The sequence below is a fragment of the Marmota flaviventris genome, chromosome 8, assembly GCF_047511675.1.
Source record: "Marmota flaviventris isolate mMarFla1 chromosome 8, mMarFla1.hap1, whole genome shotgun sequence".
Classification (NCBI taxonomy): Eukaryota; Metazoa; Chordata; class Mammalia; order Rodentia; family Sciuridae; genus Marmota; species Marmota flaviventris.
In genome coordinates this window covers 125,763,514-125,782,109 of record NC_092505.1, presented here as the reverse complement: position 1 = coordinate 125,782,109, position 18,596 = coordinate 125,763,514, and the positions used below count along the sequence as shown (strand labels likewise).

The 18,596-nt window shown below is 31.9% G+C and overlaps 1 protein-coding gene across 4 annotated transcripts in view; it reads right to left on the bottom strand.

Moving 5' to 3' along the window:
- The window catches only part of Stag1 (STAG1 cohesin complex component), a 373,003-nt gene that overhangs the window by 152,881 nt on the left and 201,526 nt on the right, over nucleotides 1-18,596 (bottom strand). For all 4 annotated transcript variants that reach the window (XM_071615631.1, XM_027933685.3, XM_071615633.1 and 1 more), the window contains one exon: nucleotides 9,180-9,256. In XM_071615631.1, the coding sequence (XP_071471732.1) occupies nucleotides 9,180-9,256 (77 nt within the window). The remainder of the gene's footprint in view (nucleotides 1-9,179; nucleotides 9,257-18,596) is intronic.

Below are 18,596 nucleotides of genomic sequence, written 5' to 3'. Positions count from 1 at the left end.
TTGTAAAGTCCATACACTGCGCTTCACTTGGTTTACTAAAGGAAATCTGGAGGACAGAGGTTTGTCTGGTGATTTTTCTTTCAACAGAGGGGCAAATGAAGTTCTGTTGTCAACTAGAGAGACAACCTACTTATGAAACAGATGTTTCAAAGGAGCCCTGATAGGGAAAGAAAGAACAAACAAATAAACAAGAAAACAGTGCCAAGTTTGAAGAGTCAGCAACAAAATTAGATTTAGAGCTTCAGAAAAGGATAATCTCCTAAGAGGTCCACTGCATGGTTGAACGTATGTAACTAGCAGAGGTAGAAAGAACTGACTGCTCAATCTTTAAGTATGTGATTTTTTAATAACAACCAACAATGATCTATCAGAATTTGAAATAGCAAAGAACAGTCTCCTTACAGATATTTGAGAACTATATTTGGTCACAAACTATAGATATCTAATAAGATAAAACATTCTCTAGGAGCAAATCCGAGAGAATTGCTTTTAAAACCAGCTAATGGATAATGCTGTCCTATTTTTAGTGACATGCTTTTAGCTATCTAATTTCAACACATTTACCCAAAGATACACAGTATCCCCTACCCAAATCTGTGGGTTTGCTTTCCACGGTTTTAGTCAACCTTGGTAAACCTCAGTCTGAAAATATTAATGGGAAAATACAGAAACAAACAATTCCTAAGTTTTAAATTGTTGCTGTGAGTAGTGTGATGAAATATTATACCATTCCACTACCCAGCACATAAGACATCCATTTATCTAGAATATCCATGTTGTATTCAAGATCTGCCTCATGGCAGTGAAGAGGAAAGAGAGACCACATTCACATAACTTTTATTATGGTATTTTTGTATAATTACTTTATTATTTGTTATTATTATCAGTCTCTTACTATACCTAATTTATAAATTAGACCTAATTTATCATGTATGTACTGGAAAAAACTTGAATGTACTATGTTAAATGATTCCTTTTGGGTCAATCTCTTACTGATTTTATTTTTCTGCACAGTATTTATTGCCATCTATCATACTACAGTATTTTGCCTAGGTGTTTATTCTTTGGCTTTCTCCTCTTAACTAAAATGAAAATTTTGCAAGGGCAGGGGTTTGTGTCTAGTGCATTCAAGTGTTATATCCTCAACGCTTGGAATGAAAAAGACATTCAAATATTTATTGATCAAATGAATAAGTCACCACAAGAATACTATTTTCAATATGATTCTAAAAATGATGATAGGGATATCTAAAAATATTTTATTCATGTTCATTCTTTAATCATCAACTTTGGTGATTTGTTTCCTTAGCTGCAGACTAAGGAACTAGTAAATGAATTCAACAAAGAAACAGGATACAAAATCAACATTCATAAATCAAAGGCATTTCTGTATATCAGTGATAAATCCTCTCACAGAACGCTAAAGAAAGAAATTAAAGAAGACCTTAGAAGATGGAAAGATCTCCCTTGTTCTAGGATAGGCAGAATTAATATTGTTAAAATGACCATACTACCAAAAGCATTATATTTAAAATCCCAATGATACTCCTCATAGAAATAGAAAAAGCAGTCATGAAATTCATCTGGAAAAATAAGAGACCCAGAATAGCTAAAGCAATCCTTAGAAAAAAGAGTGAAGCAAGTGGCATCACTATACCAAAACTTAAACTATATTACAGAGCAACAGTAACAAAAACAGCATGGTGTTGGCACCAAAATAGACTGGTAGACCAATAGTACAGAATAGAGGACACAGAGACTAATCCACATAATTACAGTTATCTTATATTAGACAAAGGCGCCAAAAACATATACTGGAGAAAAGATAGCCTCTTCAACAAATGGTATGCTGCTAGGAAAACTGGAAATCCATACACAACAAAATAAAATTAAACCCCTCTCTCTCACCATGCAAAAAACTCAATTCAAAGTGGATCAAGGAACTAGTAATTTAACCAGATACCCTGCATCTAAAAGAAGAAAAAGTAGGCCCCCATCTCCAACATATTGGATTAGGCCCCTACTTCCTTAAATAAGACTCCTATAGCACAAGAATTAAAATCAAGAATTAATAAATGGGATGGATTCAAACAAAAACGCAAAAGAAACAATCAGTGAGGTGACAGAGAGCCTACAGCTTGGGAGCAAATTTTTACCACTTACATTTCAGATATAAAGAACTCAAAAAGCTAAACAACAACAACAAATAATAATAACAACAACAACAATAACAATAATCCTCCAATCAATAAACGGGCTGAGGAACTGAACAGACACTTCTCAGAAGGTGATATACAATCAATCAACAAATATATTAAAAAAAAGTTCAACATCGCTAGCAATTAGAGAAATGAAATCAAAACTAAACTTTAAGATTTCATCTTACTCCAGTCAGAATGGCAACTATTAAGAATACAAACAACTGTAAGTGTTGGCAAGGATGTGGGGAAAAAGGCACACTCATACATTGCTGGTGGGGCTGCAAAATGGTGCAGCCAATATGGAAAGCAGTATGGGGATTCCTTGGAAAACTGGGAATGGTACCACCTTTAGAGCCAGCTATCCTATTCCTCGGTCTATACCCAAAGGACTTCAAAACAGCATACTACTGGGACACAACCACATCAATATTATTGCAGCACAATTCACAATAACTAAACTCTGGAACCAACCTAGATGCCCCCCTTCAGTAGATGAATGGATAATGAAAATGTGGTATATATACACAATGGAATATTACTCAACAATAAAAGAGAATAAAATCATGGTATTTGCAGGTAAATGGATGGAGTTGGAGAATATAATGCTAAGTGAAGTTAGCCAATGCCACACACACAAAAAAAATGCTAAATGTTTTCTCTGATATAAGGAGGCTGATTCATTGTGAGGTTGGAAGGGGCAGCATGGTAAGATTAGACGAACCTTAGATAGAGGAAAGAGAAAGAAGGGAACAAAGGGGTAAAAAAGATGGTGGAATAAGATGGACATCATTACCCTAAGTACATGCATGAAGACACGAATGGTGTAAATACACTTTGTATAGAACCAGAGATATGAAAAATTGTGCTCTATATGTGTAATATGAATTGTAATACATAACAAATTAAAATAAAAAATTAAAAAGAAATATCAATATATAAAGTCAAAGCAACAATGAATGCCAATATCATTCCTTTTAAATGTCTTGCCCAAAACTGTTATCAATTAGTTAAATGAGATACTACCAAACATTTTTCTTTTACTCTCATCCATGAATCTTGACAAACCTTTCATTTAGAGTAGGAAACAATCTATCATTAGATTTATTGGGGGGGGGGGGAGCCAACAACAATAAAAATTGGGATACTGATACTTTTGGGATAAACTAGGGGAGTCCATTGATCATTTTGGTAGTATTGACAATAAATGAGTTCTTCAATTTGTCAAGGGCATACTCACATATCCTAAACAAATGTTATATATTGCTTTGCATATATCAAGTGACTCATATGAAAAACAGGCATATTAAAAATGTTTTGGAATTATACACATTAACATCTTTGAGGATACCATGTTCCTGAAATCCAAATTCTAGAGTGCTGTTTCCTAAATTATTACAATAAAATAGTCATAGTTTAAGATGTAAAACCACATCTGTTGAATTTACATAAACCAGTTTTCATTTTAATTCTGCCTCAAAAAGTTAGAATGCAAAAGAACCATGTGTTAAGGAAACAAAATAATATTCTATTCACCCTTGGGAGGCTCTAGTGAAAAAATATTTTTACACAACAAAATTTGAAGGGCCTAATAAAATACACTGACTGAACTTTTGTTTTGAAGTTTTATTATATATTTACCAATAAAAAGTATCCATAAAGATTAATTCGATTAATTGTGGTAAAACTATATACTTCTAAAATAAGAGGAAGTTTGATTTAATTTGTCCTATACAAACACAGTTATACTAATTAAGAATACTGAAAAGTCAACGCCACAAGATTTTTATAATGTTTAAATCACATAGCTTTCCCATCTTTGACTTTTCAGCACTTACCTACAACACTGTCTAGTATACTTAGGAGAACAACAATGTTTACAGTATGGCTAATTTATTAACATCAAAGCCAATCTCCTGAGTGTGGTACACAAGACTATTAACGATTTGATTCAGCTTCATTTTTGTTTCCCCTCAAGCGCTCTAAACTCTCCTCATTAAACTCCTTCCATGTTTTTCAGGTGAATTTTTATTCATCTTTAAATATCTATATTCAGGGTTGGGGGTGTAGCTCAGTGGTAGAGTGCTTGTCAGGCATGTGTGAGGCCCTGGGTCCAATTCCTGATTCTACAAAATAATAATAATAATAATAATAATAATAATAATAATAATAATAGTAATAATAGAAAGAAAGCAAGCAAAATCTAGTTTGTAAAGACCTCACACCCTACATAATTAAATCATCCTTTCGTGTCTCACTGGATTTTGCAAGTTTCATAACTATTAAACATGTTAAGGTATTATTGCTGAGTATTCCCTCATTGGGTCTAAGTTTCAGATCTTTGTGGTAGACACAAATTATATTTCAGATATCCCAAGGGAAAGAGTAATGAGTTCAATACTGAAGACGGTAGACAGTAGAAATGACACTCCTTACTAATATATTCACTTACTGTAAATTACGTATGTAAGTTCAATGATTTTATAGTCTATACTCTGTATCTCCCCACAAAATACAAAAGTACTAAACACAGAGAAAAAAACAGAAACTAAACCTTAAATATTTATAATCAACAAGTGAATAATATGGCATGTGGTTGCACTGATACGACTATAATATTTTGAAACATGTAATTATGGCATTTAAATAAAATATTTAATTTAAAAAGTATGTAAAATATCCATTTTGTCTTCTTTGACCTTCAAAGATTACTTTTATGTGAATAATGTTAATACAATAAGAGATACACTTAATTCTATGAATAACAATATATGCTGCAAACTATACCTTATTTACAACACATGAGGACTACACACTCAGTCTTCTATTTACCAAGAGTGGAAAGAAAATAAATCCTTTCATCTATTTATTTCAATTTACCAGATACTTTGAAATTAGACATAGATCACAACAGGGAAAATGTGAAATAATTACCAGTTACTTAAGCATACTTCCCATAAGAAATCTAGCTACTCTTTGAGAAGAATGTAGGCAACAGGGCAAAGAGGGGAGTGAAACTTTATATGTCAGATTAACTTTATCCCAAATTTTCACTATTAGATGTTTCGAAGGCTGAAAAATGCTTTCTTGATAGAATGTATAAATGAAAAAATTTAAGAGACTGTATTTGAGAATGCAAATAATGTGACCTTTCTTCTACACTCTGCAGCATTTCTTTTACATTTTTGAGGTTGTGCGCTATTTAACCACTTTTATACTTATTAACATTTTAACCCTTTGATTAAATAACTGTTCATATAAATAAAAATATGGAAGTTCCATACTTACTTTAAATAAAAAAAATTTAGGGAAGTACATATGATAACAAATGAGAAGAGAAAAAAGCTGAAGGGTAACTTGTAATCATTATAGAAAATCACCACATAATCTTACAATTTATAAAAATAATTAAAGGGACTAAGTGAATATATTAAATGTGTTACAAATGTTTCCTTATGTACAAGGCATACTTAAATATATGAAAACTATATTAGCTGATCTTGAAAAACATACCTAAAAGTTTATATATATGAATATAATGCTAATAATCTGGAAAACAAATATTATATTTTGCCTTAGCTTCCAACGGCTGATTCCAAAAAGAACCAAATATACTTAGGTATAAACTGAAGAGCCATAGAATGCTCTGGGAATTAATTTATTTCTAAATTAGTTTGATATAATTACTTAGCACTTTGGCTATGTGCAAGTTTGTAGGGCTTAAAAAAGTTTATTAACAAGCTATTTGTAATAAAGAATAGGAACATTAGTGTACTTCTCAGGCAATAACATAGATTTTTAGACCACCTCCTGTAAAATCTATCTGTATTTGATTAGGTGATCACCTTCACCTGACTTTGCTATAATATATTTATTTCAATAATATTTTAATAATGACTACTCTTTTGAGAACCACTGTTCGAATTTAACAGTTCAGATCTTTTAAAACATTACTATAAAATATGATGTACCAAAAATAACCTCCCATATCCCCTGGGGAATAAATGATGAAAAAAGTATTTTTAAGGGAAAAAAATCAAATATGGTATATCTAGTAATATACAAGTATTTAAACCCAAGTTCTTGGAATATACAGAGTAAAAAAAAGAATAATATTTTCGTAAAATTATTGAAGATAAAATCGATGGCCTTAGAAGATAATCTAATAAATAATTCTGCTCTAAATGAACACATTCCTGGTGTAACCAAACAGTTGTACAACCAAAAAGGAAAAAGATTTAAATGATTTTTTTTTAAAAAAGCAATCTTTGATTAGATCACTATCTCAAATATTGGAAAAAATATTTAGAGAAATGAAATAAATCCTTTTAAAATAATTTTATTTGCTATGTATTTGTATTGATTATCACTTTTGGTAACAGTTAACTACCTTTTACTATATTCTGAATATATGACCATATTGGCATATCATGACCTTTATTTCCATGAATTTCTCATCTTCTTCTAGTTGTTTAAACTTATTACAAAAGTAATGATTTTTTCTTGAGCTGGATGTGGTGCAGGTCTGTAATTCCAGAAATTTATGGGAGGCTGAAGTCGGAGAATCAGAAGTTTGAGGACAGCCTTGGCAATGTAGTAAGACCCTCCCTGTCTCAAAATTAAGAAATAAAATGGGCTGGGGATATAGCTCAGTGGTAGAGTGCCCCCAGGTTCAATACCAACTACCAAAAATAAATAAACAAAAGTAACAATTTCTTGTTATCACATTCATTTTTACAATATATTCATTTGTTTCCCCCTCTATCTGTTCTCACACGTGAAGGGTTTTAATAACTTAATTTTTGGCTTTCTTCTTTTTATTTACCTTAAACCAGTAATTTAAAACTTTGATGTCTTGTTAGAATCCTGATGAACTTTTAAAAATTCCCATGCCCAGATCACACACTTTACAAATTAATCAGAATATCTGGGGATGTGGCAGAGACAGGTACCAGTACTTTTTAAAGATACCCAGATATGCAACAAAGGTTGGGAACTATTATCTCAAAAACTTGTAATAATCTTTTCATCAAGTGTTAATATTCTTAAGGTCCAAGATACATAATACATTTTAATTTGAGATCTGAATCACTCTGATACAAGTCTAGTGTAGTACAATCATTCTGGCAGCTGATGAAGCAACTTCCCAATTACACCTTAATTTGATTTTGTTACCTTCTGTTTGGTACATAGAAGCTCTTGAAATAACCAGTTTATTTATTTATTTATTTTTTTGATGAAAAGAAGCCCAACAGTAATATATTAAAATCCAGGTTTGTTAGTTTTAGAAAGTTAACTTCATGTAAGTTCAAATGCCTTACAGTCCAACACAATCCAAACACAATCTGTGGCATGCCCTTCTAATTAAATATTTCCAGGAATATTTGACACAGTTTGTATTTGCAATGTCTCCTATATGTTCGTGTTTTAAAGGCTTGTTTCCCAGACTGGTATTGTTGGGAGGATGTAGAATCTTTTAAGAGGTGGGGCCTAGACAGAGCTCTTAGGTCCATGGAGGCATGCCCCTAAAGGGGAAGTTAGCCTCTTCCTCTTTATTTTGCTCCCAACATGAGATAAACGCTTTTGCCATGCACTGCTGCCATACCACAGGCCCAAACATAACAGTGTCAGCAGATCATGGACTGAAACTTCCAAAACTTTCCTTTTCGTAGGTTTAACTCAGGAATTTGCAAGAAAGAAATCTGACTAGTACCAAATCAAGAACATAAACTTACACTGGCTAACAGAAATCAAAACTGTAAATAACCTTACCTAAGTGGGAAAACAAAAAAACTTTACAATGTCAAAGGCTTTTGGGATTACAAAATCGAGAACAAGGAATTATGGATATACATATGAATGGAGCATAATGTCCCTAACATGTTAGTTCCTAACATGGTACTAATATAGTTGAAAAGACACTAGCAGAATATTTCTGTAAAGAATCACATGTAAAATATTTTTGGTCTGAGCTTGCTTTAGAGAAGGTGAACAACTGATGAGAAAGACATACAAGATGTTATATATGTTTGAGTGTATTTGTTTTATGGTGCGTTTGTACTACTTTATTCAACTGAAAATTAGTAACAATAACAAAAAAAAAAAAAAGGCTAAGCTTACACCCAAGAGGGGGTAAAAAAAGCAATCTTTTCTGTTGAAAGTCAAGAAAAAGGAACATCTGCCAGAAAATAGAAATCATATTTAAATCAAAAGGAAGAATATTAAAACTGCAATTAGCAGTGCCCCAAAGCATAAATATAAAAGTAAAACTGAAAATGTTTCAGCATTTACAATCCATGTAAAAACTGTTTGAGACAATATTTCACTGAAAATAGGAAAGGGGATTATGAAGAAAAAAACAAAACATGTATTCTAAATGAAAATTAGAATACCCTGAAGTAGAATGTCCAAAACAGAAGTTTTAAGTTTCACATATACACACAAGTAGACATAGGATGGCAGTGAACATTCTGTTTCAAATAACTGGAAAATTCTGAGTTAAATAAAGTTAAGCCGATTTTTCTTCACTAGGAATCTTAAAAACTAAAATGTGCTTTGATACTAAGAAAGGTATAATATGGAACCCTGTTCAGATTTCTTTGACCTCTGAACATTTTTTCCTCTAAAGCATTTAATGGGACTAGCATTCCACAGAAGAAAAGTGTTGGAGATGCATTTATAAATTTGGGAATTTGAGAAAGTTTTCAAGAATAAAAGTCAAGAATGAACTTCTACTTCATAATATTAATTTTCTTATCCTTATCAATCAGACATTATTTAATGCTACCTCCACACTATGTAATCAAATCCCCAAAGCTATTAATTTTGTAATTAGTAGTATGGATTGATATTTAATATAAATAAGTAATATATATCTTCTCTTACACTAAACACCAAATCAAAACAAAACTTGAAATAATCAACATGTTAACAATTTAAAAGTATAAGTAGGCAATCTGCATAAATATTGGAATGCTATACCTCATCAAATTCTTCAGTCATTTTTCTGATGATTTCTGCATTCTGCATATTTCGAAACATCTCTATTCTCACAGTACCTGTGAAACAACAGATTTTACAGTTATTCTTTATCTATCTCATGCTAAACATAAAATTTAATCTGACCATTGTTTGAAAAATGAAAAAAAATTATAGTTTTTCTCTTTCCTCCTCAAATTCTTATACCATATATTCTAAAGGAACCTCTTACATAGGAACTCCAAACTTCTTCAGACATTTTTTAAAAATCTGAATATCTAATGAACTAGATGATAAGTACAAGAAAGAGTGTTGGGGAAGGAGAAGACAAAGACAAAAAACATTAAGTTTGTACTAGAAGAGAGCACTAAAGACTAATTAAACATACACTAGTGATATCTAGACATACAGCTAGCTGCCTTTGTCTTAAAAATCTCCAAGTATAGAGATCATATTTCTCTTGTGGCTATTTCTGATATTCTTTATCATCAGAATGTTCTTCAGTAAATTAAAATGCCCCTTGATATAATCCATACCTGTTTTCTCTGAACGTAAGAAACTCCTAAGTTCTACATAATTATCAAGAAATAAAAATTTACTTTTTCATCTTACTCCTTCATAATACTTCTCTCTTTTTTAGTTGATTTTACCTGAAATATGGTCATGTATATTTTACCACTGGTACTGATAAGGAAAAACAAATGTAGTTTAGCTGAAAACTTGCATTAAAAATCAACATAATTTAAAGAAACTGAAATGTAATTCAAAAATCAATCTGGAATACAGAGAATAATTAAACATGACTTTTTTCAGTCTAAATGTAAAATATTCAAGTTTAAAAAAATTGCAAAATTAAGACTCTAAGAATGAATCCAAAAATAATTATAATTTGACAGACTTCTTGTCATTAATTATCAACTCCAATTCAAATCATATTTAAGAAAAGAGTGGAGCAACTCCTATAGGGTCCCTCTCACCTTACAAGTGATCTGTCTCTTTTCTCTCCACTTGAATAAATCCTATTGTCTTATGCTTTTAAAAAGTGAAAAAATAAAAAGAGGGAAGAGTCTTTAAAATATACTATATATTTTTTAATATTTATTTATTTATTTTAGTTGTAGCTGGACACAATACCTTTGTTGTATTTATTTATTTTTATGTGGTGCTGAGGATCGAACCCAGAGCCTCACACACGCTAGGCAAGAGCTCTACTGCTTAGCCACAACCCCAGCCCCAAAAATATACTATATATTTTTTTTTTAAAAGAAAGAGCACATAACAATAGAATAGTTTCTAGAAGTCAAAAAAGTGTGCCCTTCATTTAGAGTAATGGGCCAGTAAGAGTTCCAGCTACTCAAGTTAAGGAAAGAGAATCACAAGTTTAAGGCCACTTTGGTCAGCTTAGTAAGACCCTGTCTCAAAGAATTAAAAAGAAAAAAAGGTGGGGGGAGGGTGGTGCTGGGCTTAGTAGCACATGCCTGCAATCCTAGTTAATGGGAAGTTTGAGGCAGGAGGACAGCAAGTTCAAGGTAAGACTGGGCAACTTAGAGAGAGCCTGTCTTAAACTAAAAGTCTAAAAATAAAAAGGGGCAGGGATATAGCTACATGGTATAGTGCCCCTGGGTTCAACCCCTAGTACCATCCATAAATAAATAAGTAAGTAAGTAAATAAATAAATAAAATGAGATTGATACATTTTTCAAAGGTCTAGGGATGTAGTTCAGGTGTAGATTAACTAAGGGTTGAATTCCCAGTACCTCAAAACAAAACAAAACAAAAAAACCACACAAATGAAATAACTATATTGGCATATTAAATTTAATTTACTAATTGGAAAATTGATACTGTAAAACTGATATCTGCCTTATCTTTTTAAATAGAATCATATTCAAGCACATTTTAGTTAGTTAGTTACTTGGTGCATACTTGGTACTTCATTTACAGGATGCTGAATTTATCAATATCAATTTATCAAGTATAAATAATAAATTCCCTATATCCAAGAGGAAGAAGAAAAAAACATTTTAAAAGATTTTGTTCCAAACACACAATTCTTAAAAAAGATGGGAGGGCTGGGGCTGGGGCTCAGTGGTAGAGCACTCGCCTGGCATGTGTGAAGCAATGGGTTTGATCCTCAGCACCATATTAAAATAAAAGATATTATGTCCACCTATCACTAAAAAATAAATATTAAAAAAAGATGGGAAAGTTTTGTATTGTGACTGTATTTACTTTATATTATGACTTTATCTTTTTAATGATAAAAATAATCTTGAAGACAGTTTACTCACTACAATATAAGCTTAATTTTGCAAAGATTTTTAAAGATTAAAGAGGAAATCTGAATTAAATTTCTAATTATCACAAATAAAATCTGTCTCTGGCAGGCATTCCTAAAATCACCCAAATTAAAACAAACAAACAAAAAAAACCCCCTAATTTAACATCAGTCCATCAAAGTTAAACTTCTTTGGGTTATGAATAATCTTATCAATATGAAATAGTTCTCATTTATTGTATTTACATTTATTGTATTTATTTTATCAACCCTATTTTGTTAGTTATTATTTCATAGCACCCTGGATAAGTAAACTGACATTCAAAAAATTAAATAATTAAAAGAATTAAAATTAGATTTTTAAATGATTAACCATTCATATTTATATACACATAAATTGTATCGACCACAGTGTTACAAAAGCCAATAAGTTACGTAGAACATCATTCATGTTCATAGATTTATATGTTTTGTCATATAAATCTATAACAAAACTGCTAAAAGCAAGAAGGGTTTGTGGAGGCTCCAACATACACCACACACCTGGTTGCACATAAAAAAAAATTGTGGAGAGAATACAATGCTGTCACAGACAACATTCCCTGACCCTGCCTGGTAAGAAACACAAAGCACAGCTTGAATACCACTCAATTTTTTTAATGTGAGCTGACAGGAAACAACAGGTTTTAGATGGGACACACATAAGCTATGGAAAGAATCTTCAACCCAAGTACCAGGCTAGAAGGAACTTTTGGCTTCCTCTCCCCCATGTATTTTAACTTCTATTATTAATTTTATTTCTCATTTTTGTTTACAGCTGTTTTCTTCTACACCTTAATTGGATTTATGTATTTTTCTCCTTTGTTTGAAAATTTTCTTTGTTCTTTCCTCCCTTTCTCTCCTTCTTCACTATTATTGTTTTTATTAATTTTACCTTTATCAACTTTTAACATTTTAATCAATTCTATATTATTTTTTACACTTCCCTATTGTTTCTTTTACTTGGTTTTTACTGTGTTTTATATTGTTGTTACTGTTATTTGTTTTCTTCTGTTATTCTGAGAATTCATGTTTGGCAACTCAAGTACCTGGCAGGTATTTTGCCACTAACCTACACCACCACGCCTGTTGAGAGAAACCACAACCTACTCTAGGGAAAACCTAGTCTCATTCAAACCATGGCAAAAGAATGTATGAGAAAAATATCCTAAGCCAGAATAATCTGGCAGGGTTACAAGAATCTAAAGTCCCTCTCCTGGACATTCAGTATAATAACAGCACCCATAAATAACAACTCTTTTGGATACCACACCTCTTATATAGGAACTTCAAACTTCTTCAGACATTTTTTAAAAATCTGAATATCTAATGAACTAGATGATAAGTATACAGAAAGAGGACATTCAAAGGATCTCCCTTCCCTTAAGTCACTCTCATAGAACCTTTTAGACTGCACACTGTGGACAAGACTAGGGGAGTAATCAGAGTGTACATCTCTAATACTCCACTGTCAACATCACACCTGCATGAACTACTAAATGGATCCTACTCTCCTGAGACCTACAAAGAAATCAAGTCCGAGTCTCTATCAAGGTACAACTGTGTCAAAATCCACTAAACACAGAGAAATCACAAAGACATTATACCACCAAGTCCATTCAGAGCTAAGTGCAACATTCCAATACAAATACTCCTCAGCAAATCATCAAATAAAAGTTGTTTACTAAAAGACCCTCAGATCATGATGGAAGAGATATGCTTCCCAACAAATGCAAAAATTTTAACAGAGAAATACAAGAAATAAGAAAACAATAAAACATGGTTCCTCTAAAAGCTCCTGACTATCTAGAAAGTGATTCCAAAGATAACAAAGGGGATGAAAAGCCAAAGAATCAACTTTTAAAAAGAATCAACTAATTCAAAGATGATAAACAAAATAGTTGAATGAATAAAGAAAAACAATGCAGGAAATGAAAAAGCCCTTCAATAAGAGAGAGATTCTGAAAAAGAACCAAACAAATCTTGGAAACGAAAAGCTCAGTAAGTCAAATAAAAATCTCAGTAGATTGCCTCACCAACAGCTTAGTTCAAGTGGAAAAAATATCACCAAAGCTTGAAGTCAAGGTTGATGAAGTATCACATTCCAACAGCAATAAAAAGAAAAAAAAATAAATATACAAGACGTTTGGGACATCATTAAAAGATCAAACATATCAGAAGAGACAATGGAGATGAGTTACAATGCAAAGGTACACAAAACTTATTCAGTAAAATAATAGCAGACAATTCCCTAAATATTGGGAAAGAAATAGATATCCAGCTATAGAAGATTTAGAATCCCAAAGAGACATCTTAAGAAAAAAATAAAACCTCTGTATGACAAATAGTTAATCTGCCAAAAGTACAGAACAAAGAAAGAGTATTAAAAGCTGCAAGAGAAAAATGCTAAGTCATATATAAATTATGGCAGATATAAAAGAGTAACAGATTTCACAGCAGAAACTCTACAGGCCAGGAGGGCATGGAATTATGTATTTTAATCCTGAAAAAAAAAAAATAAATGCAGACTGGACAACTATATCCAGCAAAGTTTTCCTTCAGAATCAAAGGAAAAATAAAAATTTTCCAAGTATAAACTAAAGAAATTAATGATCACTACAGCAGCATTACAGAAGATACTTAAAGGAATCCTAAATCCAGAAAAGAATGATAAAAGCAATCATGAGAAGACAGTGAAGAATTAACCTCACTAGAAGATAAGCAAATAAGAACTACGATAGAATCAAACATTAATGACTAAGACGAATAAGGGAAAAACAAATAAATGTAGAATCTTCAAAGTAATCCAAGGAACAACAACAAAATCACAGGAACTTTCAAAAATAACCTTGAATATCAATGATCTTAACTCTCCAATGAAAAGATGCAGACTGGATGCCTGATTTTTAAAATAGACCCAGTAATCTGATGCTTGTTAAAAAAAAAAAAGTAACCTTACTAGGAAAGACTAACTTCACTGAAAGTGAAAAGATGGAAAATAATGTTCTAAGAAGATGGAATGAAAAAGCAAGAGGAGTACTTATATTCATATCTGATGAAACAGACATACAGCCAAACTTGGTAAAGAGACAAAGAAGGTCATTTCATATTAATAAAGATAATAATCCATTAATTAGGAAGATATAATGGTTGCAAATCTATGTGCACTGAACATAAGAGCATCCTATTTTACATTAAAAAACCATTGCTGCACATAATGGGAGATAAAAGTCCCAAGAATAATGGTGGATGATTTTAATACCCTACTCTCACCAAAAGACAGCTAAGCAATAAAGACAAAAAAAAAAAAAAAAAAAAAAAAAAAGAAAAAGAAACATCAGAGTTAAACTGAACTTACAGACATCTATAGAATAATCAACACAATTCCAAGAGAATACACATTGTTTTCATCAAAACATGAAAGGTTTCCCCAAAGTAGAACATACTTTAGGCTACAGAACAAGTCTTAACAAATTCGAAGCTGGGAGCAGTGCATAGATGTGTACTACCAGCTACTTGGGAGGCTGTGGCAGGACTGGGAGTTTGAGGACTGCCTGGGCAACACATACAGAAATACAACCAAATAAACAAAAGATCTGGGGACATAGCTAAGGGTTAGAGTGTTCCTGGGTTTGATCCTCAGAATCAGAGGGAAAAAAATTGAAATATTTTCTTGCACCTTATCAAATCATAATGGAATGAAATTGTTAACACACAGCAAGAAAAACTATAGAAATTATACAACACGCAGAAAAAGAATAAACTTTGAATGAAGAGTGGTCACAGAAGAAAATAGGAGGGGCATCAGTTTTTCATCTGGTGGAAATTTTTAAATTCCTAGAATAAAATGAAAATGAAAACACAACGTTATCAGAATCTATGATTCAGGAAAAGCAGTTAATAGAGGAAAGTCTACACTGCACAGAGAAACCTCTAATAACCTAATGATGCATCTCAAGGTCTCAGAGAAATAAGGTGGGAGGGAAAAACGCTCCAATATCCATAGAAGGAAAGAAGTGATGAAGATCAGAGCAGAAATAAATTAAATAGAGGCCAAGAGAACAATACAAAAGATCAATGAATAAAAAAAGAGTTGATTCTATAAAAGATAAAAAAAAACCCTGAAAAATCGTTAGCAAAATAATGAAAGGAAAGAGATAAAGGACCCAAATAAATAAAATTATTAGTGAAAAAGGAGAAATTACAACAAAACAAGTTGTAAAACAAATTACAGGGCTTGGGATGTGGCTCAAGCAGTAGCACACTCTCCTGGCATGCGTGCGGCCTGGGTTCGATCCTCAGCACCATACAAACAAAAATGTTGTGTCCGCTGAAAACTAAAAAATAAATATTAAAAAATTCTCTCTCTCTCTCTCAAAAAAATTACATCATCACTGAAGTCAATACTGATTATTATGAATTATTATTTAAATTATGTTATTAAACTGGAAAATCTAGAAAGACAAATTTCTAAACACACATAACACTCAAAATTGAACCAGGAGAATATTTTAAAAATTAAAAAGATCAGTAACAAGCAATGAGATTGAAGTCTCTCAACAAAGAAAAGTCAAGGACCAGACAGATTTACTGCTGTATTTTATTAGACTTTTAAAGAAGAACTAATGCCAACACTGCTCAAATATTACATAAAAAAGGGAAGAAACCCTTCCAAACTCATCCCACAATGCCAAACTTTTTCTACAAGGTAGTGTTAACCTGCTACTGAAACCTCATAAGCACACAACTAAAAAAGAAAATTATAAACTAACATCCTTGATGAACACAGATGAAAATATGCTAGCTAAAAATCACTTGCAAATAGAATTCAGTAACACATTACAAAGGTCACACACCATGATCAATTTGGCTTTATTTCAGGAATTCAAGTATTTAATATATAACATATATATTATATATACATGTATATATAACATATATATTATATATACAACATATATAAATCAATAAACATAATACAGAACATAAAGAGAATAAAATAAACATAAACAGAATCAAGGATAAAATCTGCATAATTGTCTCAATAGATGCAACAAACACCGTTGATAAAATTCAACATCCCTTCATGACAAAAGGCCCTGAAAAAATTAGGTACAGAAATATCATACTTTAACATAAAAGGCTATATTGACAAACCCATAACCGACATCATATGAAATGGGGAAAAACTGAAAGCATTTCCTATAAAATCAGGACCAAAAAAAAAGGGTGTCCACTCTCATACTTTAATTCAATATAGTAATTAAGATTTTAGTAAAATAAATCAGATAAAAGACAAAAATAAAAGAAATACAAATAGGAAAAAAGGAAGCCAAATTATGTTTGCATAATATAATTCTAAGAATATCCTAAAAACTAAACCCAAAGACTTTCAATTTATAAAAATATTCAGCAAAGTATTAAGATAGAAAATCAACTTACAGGGGCTGGGATCATGGCTCAATGGTAGAGTGCTTGCCTCACATGTGTGAGGTACTGGGTTCTATTCTCAGCACCATATATAAATGAATGAATAAAATAAAGGTCCATCAACAACAAATAAAATAATTAAAAAAAAAAGGAAATCAACTTACAAAAATCAGTACCTGGTTCTATAAACAATAATGAGCTCACTGAGGAAAAAAAAATCAGGAAAACAATCCCATTTACAATACCCTCACAAAAGAAAAAAAATGAGGCTAACCCTAGATGATGAAAATACCTGTGCATACGGACTGGGAGAATTAAATATTGTTAAAATAGTCATTACTAAATGCAATCTAAAGATTCAATGCAATTTTCACCAAAATGTCAAGAACATTCTTCATAGAACTAGAAAAAAGCAAGCCTAAATTTTATTTGGAAATACAAAAAATCCTGAATAGCCAAAGCAATCCATAGCAAAATGAGCAATGCTGGATGCATCATAATATTAGATTTCAAAATATACTATATAGCCACAGTAACAAAAACAGCGTAATCTTGGAGGAAAAAAAAAAAGGCATACAAACTCAAAAAACCAAAGGTTAAATGTTTTCTCTGATAAGTAGATGCTGATCAATATAGGGGGGAGTGTGTGGGGAAGTATGAAGAAACTTCAGATTGTGTAGAAGGGAATTGGGGGAGGGGTTGTGGAGATGAAGGATGGTGGAACTAGATTAACCTACATACGTGTATTAGTACATTACCAGCGCAACTCTCTGCACCATGTACAGCCAGAGGAAGGAGACATTGTGCTCCATTTGTGTACAAGGTGTTAAAATCCATTCTACTATCATGTACAACTAATTAGAACAAAGTAAAAGAAATTTAAAAAAGATTATACTCTCCCCGAGGATTAAAAAAATAAAACAACTGCTATAAACAAGTGGAACAAAATAAAGGACCTGGAAATAAACCCACATCTCTCCAGCCATCTAATTCTTGACATAGTGCCAAAACACATGTTGGAGGGGTAGAAAAAGCCTCTTCAATTAATGGTGTCTGGAAAACTGGGTATCTACATGTAGAAGACTAAAATTGGATACTCATCTCTCCCAGTGACAAACTTTTAACACCAAAACCACAAATAACCCAAATCAATAAATGGGCCAGAGAACTGAACAGACACTTCTCAAAATAAGAAATACAAATGGTCAACAAACAAATGACTAGCATCAAAATCAAGTCAAAATGGATCAAAACTTTTAATGTAAGACATGGAAGTCTGAAAGGGGAAACACTTTTATGGTACTGGCCCAGGAAATGACCATCAATAGTTTGGGAAATAAAAGCAAGAATTGACAAGTGGAATCACATCAAATTAAAAGGCTCCTGCATGATGAAGGAAAACAATCAACAGAGTAAAAAGACAACCATAGAATGGGAGAAAATCTTTGACAGCTACTCATCTAACAGAGGATTAGTATTCAGAATTAAGAATTCAAAAATTAATTAACAAAAGTAATCTAATCAATAAACCATTAAGTGATCTATAGACACTTGCCAAATACAAGTGAACAGTAAATATAAGAAAAAATGCTCAGTACTGTTAGTCAACAAGCAAATATAAGATAAAACTGCACTGCAATTACATCTCCCCGATCTCCAGTCCTTGGGTCAGA